At 44.8% G+C, this 18,149-nt stretch overlaps 2 protein-coding genes across 2 annotated transcripts in view; one reads left to right on the forward strand and one right to left on the reverse strand.

The window, feature by feature from the left end:
- Nucleotides 1-18,149, forward strand: part of SEC24C (SEC24 homolog C, COPII coat complex component) — an 85,945-nt gene that overhangs the window by 17,490 nt on the left and 50,306 nt on the right. The window lies entirely within an intron of this gene.
- SYNPO2L (synaptopodin 2 like) overlaps nt 1-18,149 on the reverse strand; it is a 40,448-nt gene that overhangs the window by 9,707 nt on the left and 12,592 nt on the right. Inside the window, 2 exon segments of the mRNA XM_068139807.1 lie at nt 11,544-12,202; nt 15,194-15,345. Coding sequence (XP_067995908.1) covers nt 11,544-12,202; nt 15,194-15,345 — 811 coding nt within the window.

An 18,149-nucleotide genomic window follows, 5' to 3' on the forward strand; every position in this document is an offset into this window, starting at 1 on the left:
GAGAGGAGAGGAGAGGGAGAGGGAGAGGAGAGGAGAGGAGAGGAGAGGAGAGGAGAGGAGAGGAGAGGAGAGGAGAGGAGAGGAGAGGGAGAGGGAGAGGGAGAGGGAGAGGGAGAGGGAGAGGAGAGGGAGAGGGAGAGGGAGAGGAGAGGAGAGGAGAGGAGAGGAGAGGAGAGGAGAGGAGAGGAGAGGAGAGGAGAGGAGAGGAGAGGAGAGGAGAGGAGAGGAGAGGAGAGGAGAGGAGAGGAGAGGAGAGGAGAGGAGAGGAGAGGAGAGGAGAGGAGAGGAGAGGAGAGGAGAGGAGAGGAGAGGAGAGGAGAGGAGAGGAGAGGAGAGGAGAGGAGAGGAAGAAACAAAAAGGGGAAAAAAAGGAAAGAAAAAAATAAAAGGTTAAAGATAAAGAAAAAAAGGCAGAAAATAAAAATCTAAAGAAAAGGAAGGGAAAAAAAAAAAAAAAGAGACATCTATACCTGCATAAGGCTGATCCAAGCTTGAGAAGGCAGACTCCAGACTTGGAGAACTGGGCATGTCACAAAGCCCGTTTAATTCACAACTCCCCATAAACAGAGAGAGGCAATGAAAAGTTCCCTGCTGGAGCAGAACCAAAACTGTGAGGTGTCCAAGCCCTTTGCTATCAGCTCCACAAGCCTTTTAAAGCCTCTCTTTTGTCTCATAGGCATTGCTGCTCAAAGCCATGAGGTCACTTTGTCTATTTCTGTCTTCTGAGCTTCATCACTGAGCAGTGTGAAGGACATTGTCACCTGCCGTTTAAACACCCTCCTTCTTTCTCACACCCTCTACTCCCTGTGAGAAGAAACTCCTCTTTTCTTAGTTTAAAATAAGAAAATATACTCTATACTCTCACTTCTGTGGTGCAAGCTTGAAGGTAGTGTTTCCAATGCCTCGATGTCCAGCATTTTTGTGTTAAAGAGCCCTTCAAACAGATGAGTCTAACATAGTCTAACATACCCGTTTTTGGGCAGAGAAACCCACCCAAGAGGAAGACAACTTTCCTTGTCTGAAACCCAGTTCCAGGTAAACATAAGGAAGAAAAGAGAGAGAGGTGCTTTCTCTTTCTATGTATATCAATTTCCCTCCATGTCTGAGGGGAAGCAGACCATTACCCAGGTTTCTGTTGTGTACCAGGACTGAGAAATATTTAACAGAGCACCATTAGAATCCTGGGTGCCTGCAGTGAAATTGTTTAGTTGAATTAAAATGGCAGACGCACTTACCTCCACCACTAAAGAATGTGGCTGTGCCAAGGGAGGATGACAGAGCATTTGGGGGCCAAAGAGTGGTGCTTTGGCAACACCATTCAGAGCTCTAGCACTGGAGACTGAGAGGTATTGAAAGATATGATGTTGATAGTGAGGATTGGAGTGGACAGGGAGAAAGGGAATAGAGAGTGCTAGCAGTCTACAGATCTCTGCAGTTGTGGCCTGATAAGCCTCCTCACAGTTTAGCTAGGTCTCATTTTGCTGTCTCTTTTTGTACATGAGCAATAGCTCCTGTGAGAGGATCCCAGAGCCCTGGCCAAGGGACACTATCCTATGATTCTCCCTCCCAGTGGTCCCAACATTAGCAACAGCGTAACCCACACCATCTCCAGTGTTAGTTTAGAAAATCAAAGTTCTGACCATGCCTCCTGAAATCCATTAACCATTGCTTCACGCCAAGAAGACAACTTCCACAGGCAACAGAGGCCTACCATCACTCATGCAGAAGCTTCTACACCAATAGCAATAGAAGTGGTTCAGCCACTAATGAATTCTAATGAATGTAAACATTCTAATGGATGTTTACACATACAGAGATAGATAGACATATTGGGAAAACCTTGTAGAATATGATCTATACAATATGCATTTGGAATTGAAAGTATAGCTCTACAGCATCTGTTATGAACATTGAAATGGAACAGGTAAAAAAGTAAGTGGAGAGGTTATAAAACTATAAAAATTCTGTTTGTGTGGTTGATAAATTCTATAGAAAAAAATGTTGTTCACTTTTAAAGCATTTACTTCTTGTCCCTACTAAATTCTGTTGGAATAATCCACCGAAAGGAAAAAAAATCTATTAAGCAAAGCCTACAAAGATTTTTTTCCATGAACTTAACTAAATTTCACTGAAGTGAAATTAATTACCTTACAAATTACAGTAAAGAGAAGTATAAAAAGTGTATTTTTTTTCAAGATCAGACTCTCTTAAAAGAATGCATTTTAATGTATGCCCAGGAAAACTACAGAACAAGCAGGCTTGCAGAATGATAGATACTGTTCATGTTCACTAGGAAACAAACCTGGTAAATTTCATTACCAAAGATCAAATACTAGAAAAACTGTTAACCAAAGAAAATAATCATGCTGCAGGTTTCAGAGATAAAAAGCCTGTTCCTCAGAGACAAAATAGTACATAGTCTGTGATTCTTTTCATATGGGATCAACTAGAATTTTGTTCTTCCAGTTATTTATGTTAGACAAGGTCATTTTCCATGGCTAATGTTGCAAATATCTCAGTAAGTCATCAGAGGGCAAAGACATCTCATGCTTTTAATACCTGGAGTCATTTCAAAGTAAGAATTGGATAGGTTATATTGGCCTTCTAAGTATTTCCCTGTTGAAAGTTTCAACCTCTCAGGCCTTAACCAATGTTTGAACTACAAGCAGTGAATCAGAGGAGTATATATTATTTTAGTTAAAAGAAGTGTTAAAAATCAGGAAATAAAAAGTTCTTCTTCTTGGATATTTTTCCTCTTCCACCACATAATCTGTGCATAATGCAAAATATAGATAAGGCTTCAGCTCTCATTTAAGATGCTGCAGGCAAATGCTTCAGTCCTGCTTAAGTCTGCAACACTTAGGTGTGTATCTGAGGTTAAATACATAGTTAAATACTTGTCAAACCCAGTATTTCTTCTTAAATGGCTAGTGATTTAAAGAGATCACAGTGAGACACTGCCCCATTGCAATGTCCTGGTTTTAGAAAAAAAAATAATTCAAGCTTCTCTGCAGGTGACTCACGGCCCAGTAATTTTGTAGACTTTTTACCATTCTCAGCTGTTCCATGACTCCCACACTGCTACTGAGGGGCTCTGATAGGCAGTGGAGGTGTTGAGGCATTTGTATTTGTGGCTGCAGTGTATTAGACTTACGGTATCCTGCTGGAAACTTGAATAGCTTATTCACTCAAAAAAATTCTCCCTCAGCTGAGTGAGAGTAGGCCTTTCTTCCTGAGCTGGATGGAAATGTGTCCTCAGCGCAAAAGGTAGCACACATGGCCAGCTTTCCTGTTCTGACACCTCGCACTCAACTCCTGGATATCCTCTACACAGCCTTCTGTGACACATCTGCCAAAGGTGCAGGAGCTTTCTTTTGCCAGGACAGCCAGCTCCTGTTGAATGCACCAGTTAATGTCTTTTGCAGTTTTAGCCTGATTTCCTAAGAAAGGTTTATGCAATCCTGATGCATGTCTTTCAATCTTACTTGTTTCATGCTAAAGGCTTTTGAGCCCATTTGCTAATTTCAAGAGTCTGAAGTCACAAAGATGCAGTGCTACTGCAAGTTTGCATGCAAGTAAGTAGCTGAACATTCAACATAGGATTCAGGATGCTTGAGTGCAGTCTTAATTAGGCACCAAAAACTGGAAAACACACACCACTGAGAGATGATGAGTTTTCATACTGAATGTGAGAGGCATCAGGCAGATTTGCATTTTACTAGAAATAAGTGAATGAGCTATCAAATACAAGACATAAATTAAAATTACACCAAGATCTGTCAGTTTTGCTGCTCACAAACTTGCTTCATGACTGACAGCATGACACCACTGATTCATCTTCTCTTTGTCCTTTAATGTTTCCAGGATCTGCTCTCTAGCAATACAGACAAACATATGCTCACCATATGGTAGCACTTGCCATATATTCGTGTTATTCACTTGATTTTAGTCCTTTTCTGCAATCAGTCATGCTCCTACTACATTTAAAAATCCATCCTTTCATGAGACAACTCTATACCTACCATACCTTATGTCATCTGCAGATTAACACACAGCAGACTCTGCTGAATCCTCAGGTCACCCATTGAAAGTGGTGTTACTGCTATTTCCTGTTACTGCTTCCTGGGTACAACACACTTGAGATTTTATTTTTAAAAAATCATTAAAAAACGCCACACCAAAATATGCAAAAAGCTATCAGGAATTTGCAGTTGAAAAAGCAGACAGGGTGACAACAGTCATGTACCTAGGAACACTTTTGAGCTCCTTAATCCAGGTAACCCACTCCCTTGCCCATGTCCCCCACATACCTGGATTTCTGTGAGAAGAAAAAACAGAAAAGCTGCAAGGTGTCCCAGACAGGTCCCACTTCTTAAGAGTAGCAATGTGGGGGCTGTGGGGTCCCCCAGAACAGATACTGCTTGTTAAGTCTAGATTCTGCCAGAGAACAAGATCCACTGACAGAAGGGAGGAGGGTTGGGATTTTTAATAATCTGTCCCACCAGTCATGTACCATTAAGGTGGAGAGGACATTTGATTGACATATGTTAGCATTTAAAGTTCTGTGGGTGAAAATATAGAGGTAGTCCTGTTAAATTCAGAAGCCCAGTGAAGCACTACTACCAACTTAGCCAGTTAGCTAATCTGATATCATGAGCCATTAATAGTTATGTTTTCTGCTCTATTCTTAGCTAATTGTGCAGTCACCTTACAGTAGTCCCCTCTCATCCATATTTCTCTCGTTGAAAAAGTCATGTGGAACACTATCAGATATCTTGCAGAAGCTTGTGTCCACCTTGCTTCTCTAGCCACAAAGTTTTATCTTACCAAATAGGTCACACAGTATCTCTTTCTCTAGTTTTTATTAGCCTATGTTAGTTTTCCAAAGTGTGCTCAAAAGAACTACTTCATTCCCCCAGCTGAAGCTATACATTATCTTTTTCTTCTTATCCCCCGAGCCTGTGTCTGTAAGAAGGGTGCTATTCTTGGTCTCTTCCCCTGAGACCCTTCCTGTTATTCCATGGTATTTAGCAAGGCCTGAGAACCATTCCGATACAATTTTTGCTAATTCCTTACTTTTCATCTCTACAGAGAATATGATTCAGCCTTTTGGTATAGTCAGTGTAGTAGGATATGCTGGATCTACTTGTCCCTGTTCCTTCTCCTATTTCTTTTATACAAGGGGGTGAGTTCTTGGTTAACACAAGCAATAGATACACTGATGACAGTGAACCTTCACAGATTTCACAACAAACTGATCTCCTTTCTTACAATGGATTTAAATGAAAATGAAGAACAGTTGTCAAATTGACAGTTTTCTCCTTTGTAGCTGTAACTTTCTTACTCAGTTGAGCAATGACTGTTGTTTAGTTACCCATTGTCAAAGTCCTTTTATGTCTCTCCCTCTCCCATCACTTCCACTTTCGTAGGCCTGAAGGAAGCGTACAAGAACACCAGGAAGGGACTTTTTAGAAGGGCTTGTAGTATAAGGACAAGGGTAATGTCTTTAAGATGGAATAAGATAGATTTAGACTGGGTATTGGAAAGAAATTAATTACAATGAGGGTGATGAGATACTGGAACAGGTTGTCCAGGGAAGTTGTGGATGTTCCTTCCCTGGAAGTGTTCAAGGCCAGTTTGGATGGAGCCTTGAGCAATCTGAACTAGTGGAAGGTGTCCCTGTTCATTGCAAGGAGGGTGGAACTAGATGATCTTTAAGATCCCTTCTAACCTCAACCATTCTATGAATCTATGATTCCGTGATTGATTCTATGATATGTATAGTTGTTTCAATGTGGTTATTGCTCTAATTACCTTGAGATCTGAATTATTGGCAGAACTTTGGCTTAATCCCATTGTTCCCCATGAGTTTTACACATCCTAAATCATGCCAGAAGTACATGTGCAAGGACAGACTGTGTTAACATGTGTGGCAGTATATTCTGAAAAATCATTAGCTGGGCCCTGCAAGGGCCATGAAAGCCTGAGCTCAGAAGAGAATTGCTCCAGGATGATGAATGACCGTTGATCGTGGCTGAAGAACTGTGGCCCAAAGTCATAGATCCTGCACTGACAATAATAACAAAGAGTTATTATGTTTGAGTAACTGTTTAAAAAAGATCTCAAAATGGTATCCCATGTGATGGAAATACTAGGACAAAAGAAAGTCTATAGTTTTTCATTTTGGGGATTCCATACAGCTTTCCTCCAAAGAGCTTCAAATACTAAGATCACAGAGAATACTATATGCAGCTAACATACGTTCTGCCAAATCCATGTCTCTGTCAAGCTCTGGGGCAGTAGGATAGCAGTGAGGTACAAATGTGAAGAAGAGCAGAGCTCCGTCAGCTGTACTTCCAGTACTGAAACCTGCAGCACCTGCACTGAAATATTGGACAAGAGCGATGCCTGAGGGAACAATGCTGGAAGTAAAAGTGCTTGAGGAAGACAGCAGATTACTTGTGACACTTTCTGAAATGGGTCAAGAAAGAAGGGAAAATTCACCCACACTGGCCACGACAGACAACACTATTTTATAATCTCTGTCTTCTGCCCTAACAACTAATACATCAGCCTGAAAATACCGCCTCTGTGCTTTTGATAGAAGAACAAACTGAAAGCACAAGCTCAAATGCCATACTCGAGCCATACCAGAGGAGCAAGACTCTGGATGCAGAGTGTTTATCTCACTGTGGTCTTCTTTAGTAAATGCCTTCCAAGATACAGAGAGTTCAAAACTGAGTGTTATTAAGTGGGATATTCTTAAGCAAAGGCATATGACTAGACTTGTATATACTGGTTAATTTCCCAAGTGGAGGCATTTTCCTGTTTACTGCATGCTAAAGTGAGATCAAGACTCTCCATCCACAATTCAGCCATAGAGCCTGTTGTCCCTGTTTTCCTAGTGATCAGCTGCTCACTGAGTGGCAAAGTTAATCAGCATTGCTTCATACGGCTAGGAACAGTCTTCCTGTAAAACCAGTAGTTCAGGCAATTAATTTTAATCTCCTAGTCTGTGTAGAATGCTTTCCTGGTCTACTTTAAAGCGGGTAGGATGGGGACAATCGACTACTATCCTATACCTTTTAGTCTTCTAGACTGCAGTGAATTGTAAACCCAGTAACTGTGATCATTAGCGTCACAACTGTCAAAGCTGAAGGCCAAGTAAAAAATGTGGTGCAGCAAGTTCAAACTGCCATTCAGGTTCTTTATCTTGCTCACAGCTCTTGTGGCCTTACCAATTGTAATAGATGGCTTGCTGCACTCACCCCCTCTGCAGAGAAACGTGACTGCAGTCACCCTTAGAAGCGGTAATCTGTATTACCCTCTGATGAATAGGCCACTTATTTATAAGCATCCTATCTTGTCAAGTGATGCTGCTGTACATCCGCTATAAACAACTAGGATTTCCTTTTCTGATATGGAATGTGGTGTGGTCCATATAAAGCAGAGGAGGAAATTTCCCCACCCATTTTTCTTTCCCTTCCCCTACCATACATGGAGAGCCTCTTGAGTCCTAGGAACTAAAAATAGTCTAGTGGATAAGTTTAAATTGAGATATTTTAAAGCACTTCTTGCACTGACACAAATTCCTACAGTGTGATTGCAATTTAGGACTAGACTGCTGTCCTGGTATCTGTGAGCAATTGCTATTTCCAGTTGTGAGAAAGCCATTGTCTCTGGGAGGAGATTTAGGACAGGGGTGAAAATACAGTGCACCTCAGAAAGCACAGGTGGCTGAGGAGAGGCAGACCTGGATACAGATGTAGCCAGAGGTTGGGTTGAGAGGAGAACCATAGGGAACCAAAGAACCTCAGTACCAACTTCTTGTGACAACTATACTATGTCCCTGCCACAAGCTCCTGCTTTCGATTAACGTCCTGACAGTCACTCTGATTTTGTATTTGTATTTTCTGTCTTGTTATGCCTTCCTGTCTTTCTGCACTGTCCAAGCAGGCCAGAAATATCTCAGGAAGGGATGTGCCTTGGCCCTTTACACTGATGATGAACTGAGGCCCTAAAGATCTCCAGTTTTCCCAGGGATTAATCACTTCTTTAAAGAGAGCAAGTTACCTTTTTAGTGGGAAGGAAACAAAACAAAATATTAGCTAGTCACAAGTATAAATGCTCTTGTGTTCATTTAAAATACAGCACAGTCCCTATTTGCTGGCTGTTCTCCTGCCCCACTGAGCAAAACAGGCTCACATATCAGCCCTGGAGAAAATGCCCAAGGAAACCAAGAAATCATTTGTAAAACTGCTTGAAAATGTAGACAGGAGGGAGATTAAATTCTATTTTTCCCCTCAGTGGGCCCACATTGAAGCCATTAGGAGAGGACACTCTCCTATGAGACCTGCTAAACAGGAACAGTACATGTCGCAACATATTCCGTTGTCTCTCTTGCGTGAGTGTGGCGACAATATGAGCTGATGGAATGGAAAAACTACCTCTGCTTTACAGGCACAAGTATGCCAGTTGCAAGATAAAATAAAGAGAAGACAGTTCTTTCAGGAAAAGGAAGTCTGCTCTGGTCTGCTGTAAGCAATTCTCTGGTTGGAATACATGAGCCTCAGATCCATGTGTAAACAGCTACTGTGCTGTGGGCATTGCTAAGGAAAGGCAGAGAAACAGAGGTTTAGACTCTGGTGGCTCAGAAGAAGCCAGGAACATTGGTAGGAGGTGAACTGATGCAAGCCAAAACATCCTTGCCAAGGCTACATCTTTCTGGCAAGAGATGTTGTACCACATGCCTCTCATGCTGATACTTCTCTGCAGGCAGCTTCCTCATGAAGCCAATGCAGATCAGCAGTCCTACATCCTCCTGTGTCTATTTCAGGTGTAGGTGCTCCTTAACTCTGTTCACAACATAATGAACATCTTCCAAACCTCTTCCTTCCTTGCTTCTGTCTTTCACAGAGATACTGGGTGCTGGTCGTGACTTTTGGTTTACTGGCTGCTATACTTCAGCATGATCAGGACCTAGATTTTTACCTTCACGTTTACCACCAAGATTCCTAACTCCAGAAAAGGCCAGTCTGGCTATATGAGTTGCCATCCATGTCAGAGTAACTCTTCCATGAGGACACCCATGGCCAAACATAAACCAGAAGTAGGGTGAGCAGTGGATAGGTAATAGGAGAATAAAATATTATTTCAGTCTGCAGTGCTTCTGGGAACCCATCCTCTAGCTGTCAATAGAGTTGCATCATCTTCTGCCATGGGATATTATTTTGCCTTCATAAATGCTCTGCATTAAATGCATGGCTTTCCTGTGAGCCTTCTGTACTGACACTCTCCATGAAGATAAGTAGCAATTGCTCATCCACAGCTAGGACTATCAGGTGGCAGGGAGCAGCTGAACATGCCTTTCTTGACATTCACTTCATGCTTGTACATTATTCAAAGGGGGAAAAAATAGCTTTATCCTCAGGGAGGCTGAAATTGCTACTTTCTTTGCTGGCCTAAGGAAAGTGAGTGCTAAAGACTAGAAAGAAATAGTACAAGGCACCAGGTCAGTTGTATTGCCCAGCAAAACCAGACATGAGGGACCCAGGTGAGTCTGTCCTCTCAATACAGAGCAAAATATTAAGACAGTGCTCTGCCTGACAGAAGCAGCCTAGATTTGAAACTCACCTCTATAGGATCCTTTGGGCAGATAAAGGAATAGATAAAGGAATGTTTAGCCCAAAGGAAAGATAGGCTTAACAATTGCCTTGCAACATAATCTGTCTTGGGGGAAAAGGTCTAGCATTTGGAGCAGAAAATCAGAAGTTAAAATTTGTGAGCTTTATTTCTGATTCCATTTAGTAACCTTTCAGTGATTCCATTGCCCATTCTGTCCCCTAGCTAAACCACCTTGAAAACCTGCTTTATTGCTAGGCTCAGAGAAGTGTACATTAGCAAATTGTGCTGCACACCAGGGTACTCACATGAAATATAAGTTTTTGATTGCCTCATTTTTAATATTATTGGGTAGATTGCAACTGTGAAATCAGGCATCATCTTGTTCTGCCTTCATGTTTGGGTTTGAAATACTTCATGTGTAAGACACCAGGAAAGATACTCACAATTAAGTTCACTTGAGGTCCTTCATCCATGTATTGTAGTATTTGTTTTCAGTATTTTGTTCCATTTGGAAAGGTCTTGACTAGTAAAGATCCTACTACAAGGATTGTTCCTGTCCATGCTGGCAGGTCTCCACTGACAGTATTTAAAACCCATGAATTCTACCACAGCTCACCAGCTGCTGCCAGACTTGGACACCCATGCTAGAGTAAGTGCCCACACAGAAAACATCCTCTGAAAGTCGATGCAGACAATTCCCATCCTGAACCTGACAGGGTGAGAGAATTAAATGAGCTACTGACAACACTCTATGCTGACTGAAAATTATGTCTACTTAGTACTTAATTGTGTGCAATATTACATTCCTGTGTGCACATGGAGGGCTGAACTGAACAGGGGACTCCTCAGGAGGTCCTTGGAATAAGCACACAGTGTTTGGACACAGATAGCTAATGTGCAAACTGAGCTGTTGTAAGATGTTTGAAAGGCTAGGCCTGGGAAACTGAACCCTTAACTTCCTTCCTAACATTGTAATTTTCCCTGAGTCCTCAGCCCCAAGTGTTGAAGCAATCAGTGTTGAAACAACCAATGACAAATTCCTTACTGTGAGGGTGGTGAGAAACTGGAACAGGTTGCCCTGAGAAGTTGTGGATGTCCCCTCCCTGGAAGTGTTCAAGGCCAGGGTGGACAGGTTTGGGCACACTAGTCTAGCAGAAGGTGTCCCTGCCTGTGGCAGGGGGAATAGAATTAGATGATCTTCAATGTCACAGTATCACAGTATCACAGTATAACTTAGGTTGGAAAGGACCTCGAGGATCATTGAGTCCAACCTATCAACACAGACCCCATGACTAGACCATGGCACCAAGTGCCACATCCAATCTCCTCTTGAATGCCTCCAGGGACGATGATTCCACCACCTCCCTGGGCAACCCGTTCCAATGACGAATGACTCGCTCGGTGAAGAACTTCCTCCTCACCTCGAGTCTAAACCTCCCCTGGTGCAGCTTGAGACTGTGTCCCCTTGTTCTGGTGCTGGTTGCCTGGGAGAAGAGACCAACCCCCTCCCGGCCACAACCACCCCTCAGGTAGTTGTAGAGGGCAATGAGGTCACCCCTGAGCCTCCTCTTCTCCAGGCTAAACAATCCCAGCTCCCTCAGCCTCTCCTCATAGGGCTTGTCCCTTCCAGCCAAACCATTCTGTGATTCTATGACTTCCACTGTTTTCAGCATATGTGCTAGAGCACAGCTGAGTGTGACTCCTAGGTCTCAGACCCTTTCCCTCATCTGTTTCATCTTAGGTGAGGCAGATACCAGTGACAAAGCTGCAAGAGGAGGCCCCAGTCCCTGCAGGTCTGACTTGACTCTGCTTCTTCCCAAGCTAGAGGAGCTAACTCAACATTTGCAGGAGTTAGGCTTTTGGAAGGAGATCCAGCATAGGAAGGGTCATGGGTAAGTGGCAGAGTGCAGAGGACTTACTGGCCTGCTTGGCTTTCTCTGTGTATGAAGTGGTTAGGTCTTCATCAATTGGGTGCTCCACTGGCCCCACCATGGGGATGAGATGGCGTTCTGCTAAGATAGCCTTGGTGGCATGGGGCAGTAGCATTGCCTCTGGAGAAGGCTCCCGTCCCTCTGTTGATGGTGGCTGCAGCTGTCCCTCACTCTCAGAGAATGGAGTGTCTGTGCGGCTGCCAGGCAGGCAGACGATCTCCCTCTTGGCCACCCCACCAGAGCTGGCCACCTTGGCTCCCTGCGTGGCAGCCTCCGGCATGCTCTCATAGCCACTCTGTTCGGACAGGGACACCTCATCCTGAGGCACATCCGCCTTGCTGTTGATGCTGTCAGGCGGGGAGCGTGGGCTTTTCTTGCGAGCCCGGCGGTGCTTCTCCTGGGCCACGTTGTCAGCATCACTGTCTGTCTCTCCATAGTAGGCTTCACTGTCTGGTGGGGAGGTGAGGCTCTCCAAGTGCCTCTGTGACCTTCGTGGCTGTGAGGGCTTTGCAGTGGATGAGGCTCCTGCTGCTTCAGAGCTGAGTAACTGTGCTGCCGGGCTGAGTGGGGATGGTGGGGAGAGCACTCGCTGCCCTGGAGAAGGGGATCGCTCGAGCCATGGGCCAGTCTGGGCCCCACCAACTATCCTGTGGACAGAAGGAAAGTGGTGGGTGAGGTCTAATTGTTGGGGCTGAGCTGAAAAGAAACTGACATGTGAGAGAAGCCAGTGTTTCGGGTGTCTGTCCTGTGCACCTGAAGTGCAGACACCAAGAGCAGACTCATGTCTGACATCAGCTACATGCTTTCATCCTGATTTTCTGCTTCAGGACTGAAAACCAGGTGTTAAACACTTGTAAATCAGAATTCCCTGAGAGCATGAAAGTGTACCCAGATAGCTTAATCAACTCCCCAGGCATTTCTTCTGCAGAGGTGAATGCTTCAACAGCAAGCATTCCTTAGGACAGTCACTTGCCAGAGGAGGCTGGGTACCTCAGCTACCCCACAACACTCCAGCTGCTCTTGCAGCTGGGACTGCACCCCCAAACTGCTTTATTCAGAGTGGGCTCCAAACAAAGTTCATGCTGTTTGTTTGCCCTGACTTCTATGTGGGAGTAAATAACAAATACATAAGAGAAAAAGGCCTAAATGGTTTCTGGGGGCAGGTTGGTTATTCTGTGGTAGGGGTTCACCCTTGTGTATGGCCTACTCACTTTGGGACTGCTTTGTAACCTAGCTACCAGTGCATGGGTGTTGATAGCCATGCTGCAGTCATGCTAGCCAGCCTAATCCATGCTGTCATTTACCTTTGGTGTAGACATAGCAACTTCTTGCTGGTAAGCTAGCTGGAAAAATTACTGGAGTAGGGGCAGGGCAGACTGGGACACTCAGCCCCATTGCTGACTGCCAAAGGGAGGAAGAATTGGCTGTGCTGATGAGAAAAGAACCAGCCTGTCCTCTCTCTCCTCAAGAGTCTGGATTTCAATGGCAGTTTGACTCCAGATGGCACAGACAGGGAAGGGTACTTCTTTCCATTACTAGAATCACTGGGGCTTGTTAGAATTATAAAGAAGCCCTAAGTATTTGCCTTCTGAGTATGCATACTGGGAAGCAAGGCAGGCAGGATTGCTTTTGTGAAGTTGTGGAATTCATGACTTGAATCTTAATTATGAACTGTGAAAAATTTTACAGTCAGTCAACTGCAAACCTTTGTGGAAGCTAAGAGTGTGACAATTTCTCTGACAGTATATTCTTTTAATATTTGCTGTTATGAACTCTCACTGGGGAGCAAAGCAAAAGAGTCTTTCCTCTTCTTTAAACACTCAACTAGATAACTGAAAAGCATTACTGCTTGTAAGCCAGTTTTCTGCACCATCAGGTCACAAGTTCTCCTAACACACACATCCTGCACACACAGAAGTACATATATGACCTTGCATACTCCAGAGGCAGCAAGCTACCTCTCCTTTCTGGATGGGACTGATTAGTGTTTTCTATGGGAACATAGGTTTGAAGTGGGAATAGAGGTGTGACCAGAAAGCAATACTTGATGAGTTCTTCTCTACTCTAAGATGAAGGTTACGTTATTTCTAAATCATTGGATGTTGGCTCCTAGAAAGCTACAAGAAGCCTGCCTTTGTCATTTTGCTAATTCAAAGTCTGCTGATTTTGGACCACTGGAATTTGCCCAGGCACCTGTTGGCTGCAGATAGGCTCCTATGGGGTGAGATAAGGCCTTGGCAAAGGACCAGGAGCTATTCTGGACAGCTTGTGCAAGGCTCACTCATCTCATTTAATCACAGCTAGGGTATAGAGTGAGCACATCAGAAGGCGCCAGTGTTTTCCCTAAAGCCAGAGGGAAAATCCTACACATTCAGGCTTTCCTTCTCTGAGCACTGCCTGTCTCTGTCCCAGCTTTACAAATGCCAGCAATCAGAGTGGCTCTCCCTCCCCACTGCCCACAGTGTTCTGTCTTTTCAGGACTGTAGAAAATCACATTTCCCAGCCTCCTTCACCAGGGCCTTATTTCTTGAGGGTGACTGCTCTTTTGGCATTAGTGTGAACTAGCTGAGACCTCACACAGTTGTGTGGCCTTTATCTTTATATAATTAATTTACAGCTTGGACCTTATCCAGCATGCACTGTGGTGCTGAGCTAGCGTAGCACAGCTAGAACCAGATAAGTTACTGGGACCACTTTTTGTGCTTAAATTTGAGCCCAGTCTCCAGTATCCCACTGTACTAGTGACTACCAGAGTTACTGCTTCCTTTGAAAGCAGGTTCAGCTACACATGTTTGTGGAATTCAATTCACACCCCAACAGACTACAGTGGTGTCCTGTTGTAATATTCAGGTAATCTTGTCTTGGCTCAATTATCCAATATGTAGTCAAATCCATTTCTATAGAAGTTATTTACCCAGAATGAACTGGTGTCTCTGTTAATTACCAAGATAAACTGCCCCATGGCATCTGCTTGCTTAGAGCCTAAATTGTTCATTCTTTGCAGCATAGCCCTCCAGCCTGAGTGGCAGTGAGGACTAGGTCAGGCCCTGTGAGGAGAGGCTAAGGGAGCTGGGGGTGTTTAGCCTGGAGAAGAGGAGGCCGAGGGGAGACCTTATTGCTCTCTACAACTACCTGAAGGGAGGTTGTAGGCAGGTGGGGGTTGGTCTCTTCTCCCAGGCAACCAGCACCAGAACAAGAAGAGACAACTTGAGGCTCGAGGTGAGGAGAAAGTTCTTCACAGAAAGAGTTGTTTGCCATAGGAATGGGCTGCCCAGGGAGGTGGTGGAGTCACCACCTCTGGAGGTGTTCAAGAGGGGATTGGATGTGGCACTTGAAGCCATGGTTTAGTTAGTCATGAGGTGTTGGGTGGTAGGTTGGACTTGATGATCTCTGAGGTCTTTTCCAACTTATTGATTCTATGATTCAGCCCCAGGGCCAGACACTCTGGAGAGCAGCCCAGAGGATGCAAAACTTTTGGATGGCCATGTGTTAGCCATGGGAAAGTCCTCCTAATACATCCCGAACTACAGATGAACTGAAGGCTTCCTGCCAGCCTTCTTTCTGCTAGGTGTGGATAGCTGAATGACTCTGCCCTGCTGCTTGCACTGCCACAGCACTAGTGCTTGGGAGAAGGTTACCTTTTCACATGGATGTTGAGCATGCCATTGGAGGAATCGATGATCTGCATGGCAGTAGCATGGGAGAGGCCAGCACATGACTTCCCATTGATAGATACTAGCACATCATTTTCCCACAGGCCTCCACGGCATGCTTTGCTTCTCTTTCTGATCTGGAAAAGCAGAAGAGAGAGAATAGGGATGAAGGGAAGAACAGCAGCTATTTGGTTCTGTTACTTGCATCCTGTGCCCCTTCTATTGCTCTGTCCCTGACAGAATAAAATTAGGCCTAGGCCTACTGTGCTTGGGTGGAGGACCAGCCTTCTTATGTGAGCCCTAGGTATGCCTTTTGGTCTCAGTATTCCTCTTAATTCTAGGAGTCACTCTGCTGAGCATAGGTCTGATCTGATCACCAATTAGAGTCCTTCAGAGTAGGTGAAATCCTCAAGAACATCTATATGCTCTTCACTTGTTCCCTGTCTTCTTAAGTTGTTTAGGGAGTCTGTGTTTCAGGGAGGGAACAGAAACTTTTTCCAGACTATCCCTGTACATGGCTGTGTGCCTTCCATACACCCCTACTATGCTTCCTTGCTATGATCCCAGACTCATGCAGAGTCTGTGCAGGTACCATCCACGGGGAAGCTTACACTGGGAAAAGATGGTGGCTCCAAGGCACTTCCTACTGTCAAGCCTTCCTGCTCTAAGAGCTTTGGCCAATGTATTTCTAGACATTAGCATCAGGCCATATGGTGTCCTATTACACAAGTGTAAACTTGGTTCAAATCTTCTGCCGTAACAGGAGCTGTGCAGGGTATGCATTGCTATATCTGAGAACAGAGACTGTCTCTGGAGTTCCTAGTTCTCACTGAACCTTGCAAACCAACTGCCCACTCAGCTCAAAACCAAGGAGACCTGTCCCATACGGGCAAGCAATGGAATGATCTTGTAGGACAGCTTGGCATAAGGTACTCATTTTGCACATAAAATAATAGCTGTGCAAAAACACTGGGTCAGGGCAAATCAGGTGCTTCTAGAGTATTTCTTCAGATCTTGCAGTTAAGCAAGAGACAAATCAGTGCAGAGCTGTTTAATACAGGGTGAAGTGAACAAACTTTGGCAGATCCCTGCAGAGAAGTAATAAAGCAGCAGGACATTTTCTGCCATATCTTAGAGCCTTGCTGCTCAAGCAACCAGACTCAGCTGTAAAATTGCACAAGCTATTTTGCCACTTTGCTTGCACTCCCATAGCAGCTACTCAAAAAAGTGGATGTGAGAGGATTGCTGCCCTGTCACTGTTCCTGTAGGGGCAGGAGGAGATCAGGAAAGAAGAAAACTGGATCCCTGAGGAGATCCCATGTCATGGCTGGCTGTCGTCAGGACCCTCTGAACCCATGTGTGTGTACGGCCAAGGGCTCAGCCCTGCTGACTCGTGTTGAGCAGGCAACAGCGGCGCTCCTCCCAGGTCAGCCTGTCAACAGGACTGAGAGGTGTTGGGGAAGCAGATGGAAAGAGGAGAGCTATGTCCAAGTTGTTTGTATGGTCACTGACATTTTATCACTCTCTAGCCTCTCCGGCTTAAAATAAGGACTGGCTCATCTCAGCTGCCACATCCATCAGACTCTGTCGTTTTAGTCCTTTATCTCCCTCCTTGTTAATATAAGCCTGGAAAGAGAATGTGTGGGTCTGTAATGAACCACTGCTGAAGAACCACTTTTCTGCTGTAACAGTATAAATGCTGCTTCCCAACACTCCCTCAAGGTGCAGCTGTTAACTGAGAAGAGATAGCAGACACATTTCCCAGTCCTGCCTACCTACACAGCAGCTAAATTAGACAGGAAGTTGAAGAGATGTTAGAAGGAGGGTCTCCTTCTGGTATTCCACAAAAGGCCAACTGCTGCTCCATGACCAAATGCTTGGGGCACAGTGCTGGATGGGAACACGCTGAGTGTCTCTCCCAATTACAGAGTGAGGGGATTAGGGGATAAAGGCTTTCAACAGGTGCTCAGAGCATTCCTGACATCCCATCGTACTCCTCCATGTTCATTGAAATCAACTGGATGTGGACTGGTGGCCATTCAGAGCAGACCCAGTAAGCTTCCTGCAGTCCTCTGGGCCCACAGTACTGCAGGACTTCGAAGGCAAGTGTTTGGAATTCCCAGGCAGGGAGGGTCAGACTGTGCTCACTACACTGCCTGCTGCTGCTTCAGGCACCTTTAGATCAGAGTAAGCTGGTGGGATGCCAGCTGCCCCATGCTGGCTAAACAACATGAGCAGGCAATGTTCATCTTTTGTAGTTAGCAAAGATGCTGGCTCTGGCTTGGTCTATGCTCAGATTCTACTGGCAGAAGGCCCACACACTAAAGCAGCTATAGTTACTTCAGTGCTGTTGAAGAAGTCTTCAAACTAGTTCCATAATCTGGGAGGGGACTTTGGGAAAATACAACCAGGCCTCTTCCAGCATAGGAAGAGACATACAGAGTCTGAAAAAAATCCACATAAATGTTCCTGTCAGTCTCCCCCCGTTTTTATAAACCGCTCCCTGGAAGTTTATGAATCTGCTGCCCAGGAGCAAAGGGAAACAAACTATTCACAGCTTCATTTGAACAATTTGACAAACCCTTACCCACTGCATTTGTCAGGAAGGAAAGCAAAGGGGTTAAAAACAGAAGAGGATTGTGCAGGGAGAGGAGGAGGAAAGTACAATGGTGTGCAGAAAGGACAGGACTCAATCCACAACCATGACAGCAGGGTGCAGTGTGCTGGAGGTTGAAAAGCCTCTGGACAGAGAACAGCATAAGCCTGCTAGTTTTTATATAACTGCAAGCACGGTTCTGTGGAGACTTTTAATGACAACCCATAGCCTACATGACTGGCTCACAGCAAGGGCAGCATGGAGCCTTTGAGGGCTCAGGCCAGGGTAGTTGTCCAGTCAGAAAGCCAGGCTAGCTGCCCACTTTGAAGGTCAGGCTGCCCGTAG

This window comes from Melanerpes formicivorus, unplaced genomic scaffold (assembly GCF_026170545.1).
Source record: "Melanerpes formicivorus ecotype bairdi unplaced genomic scaffold, bMelFor1.0.p_v2 SCAF_6, whole genome shotgun sequence".
NCBI lineage: Eukaryota > Metazoa > Chordata > Aves > Piciformes > Picidae > Melanerpes > Melanerpes formicivorus.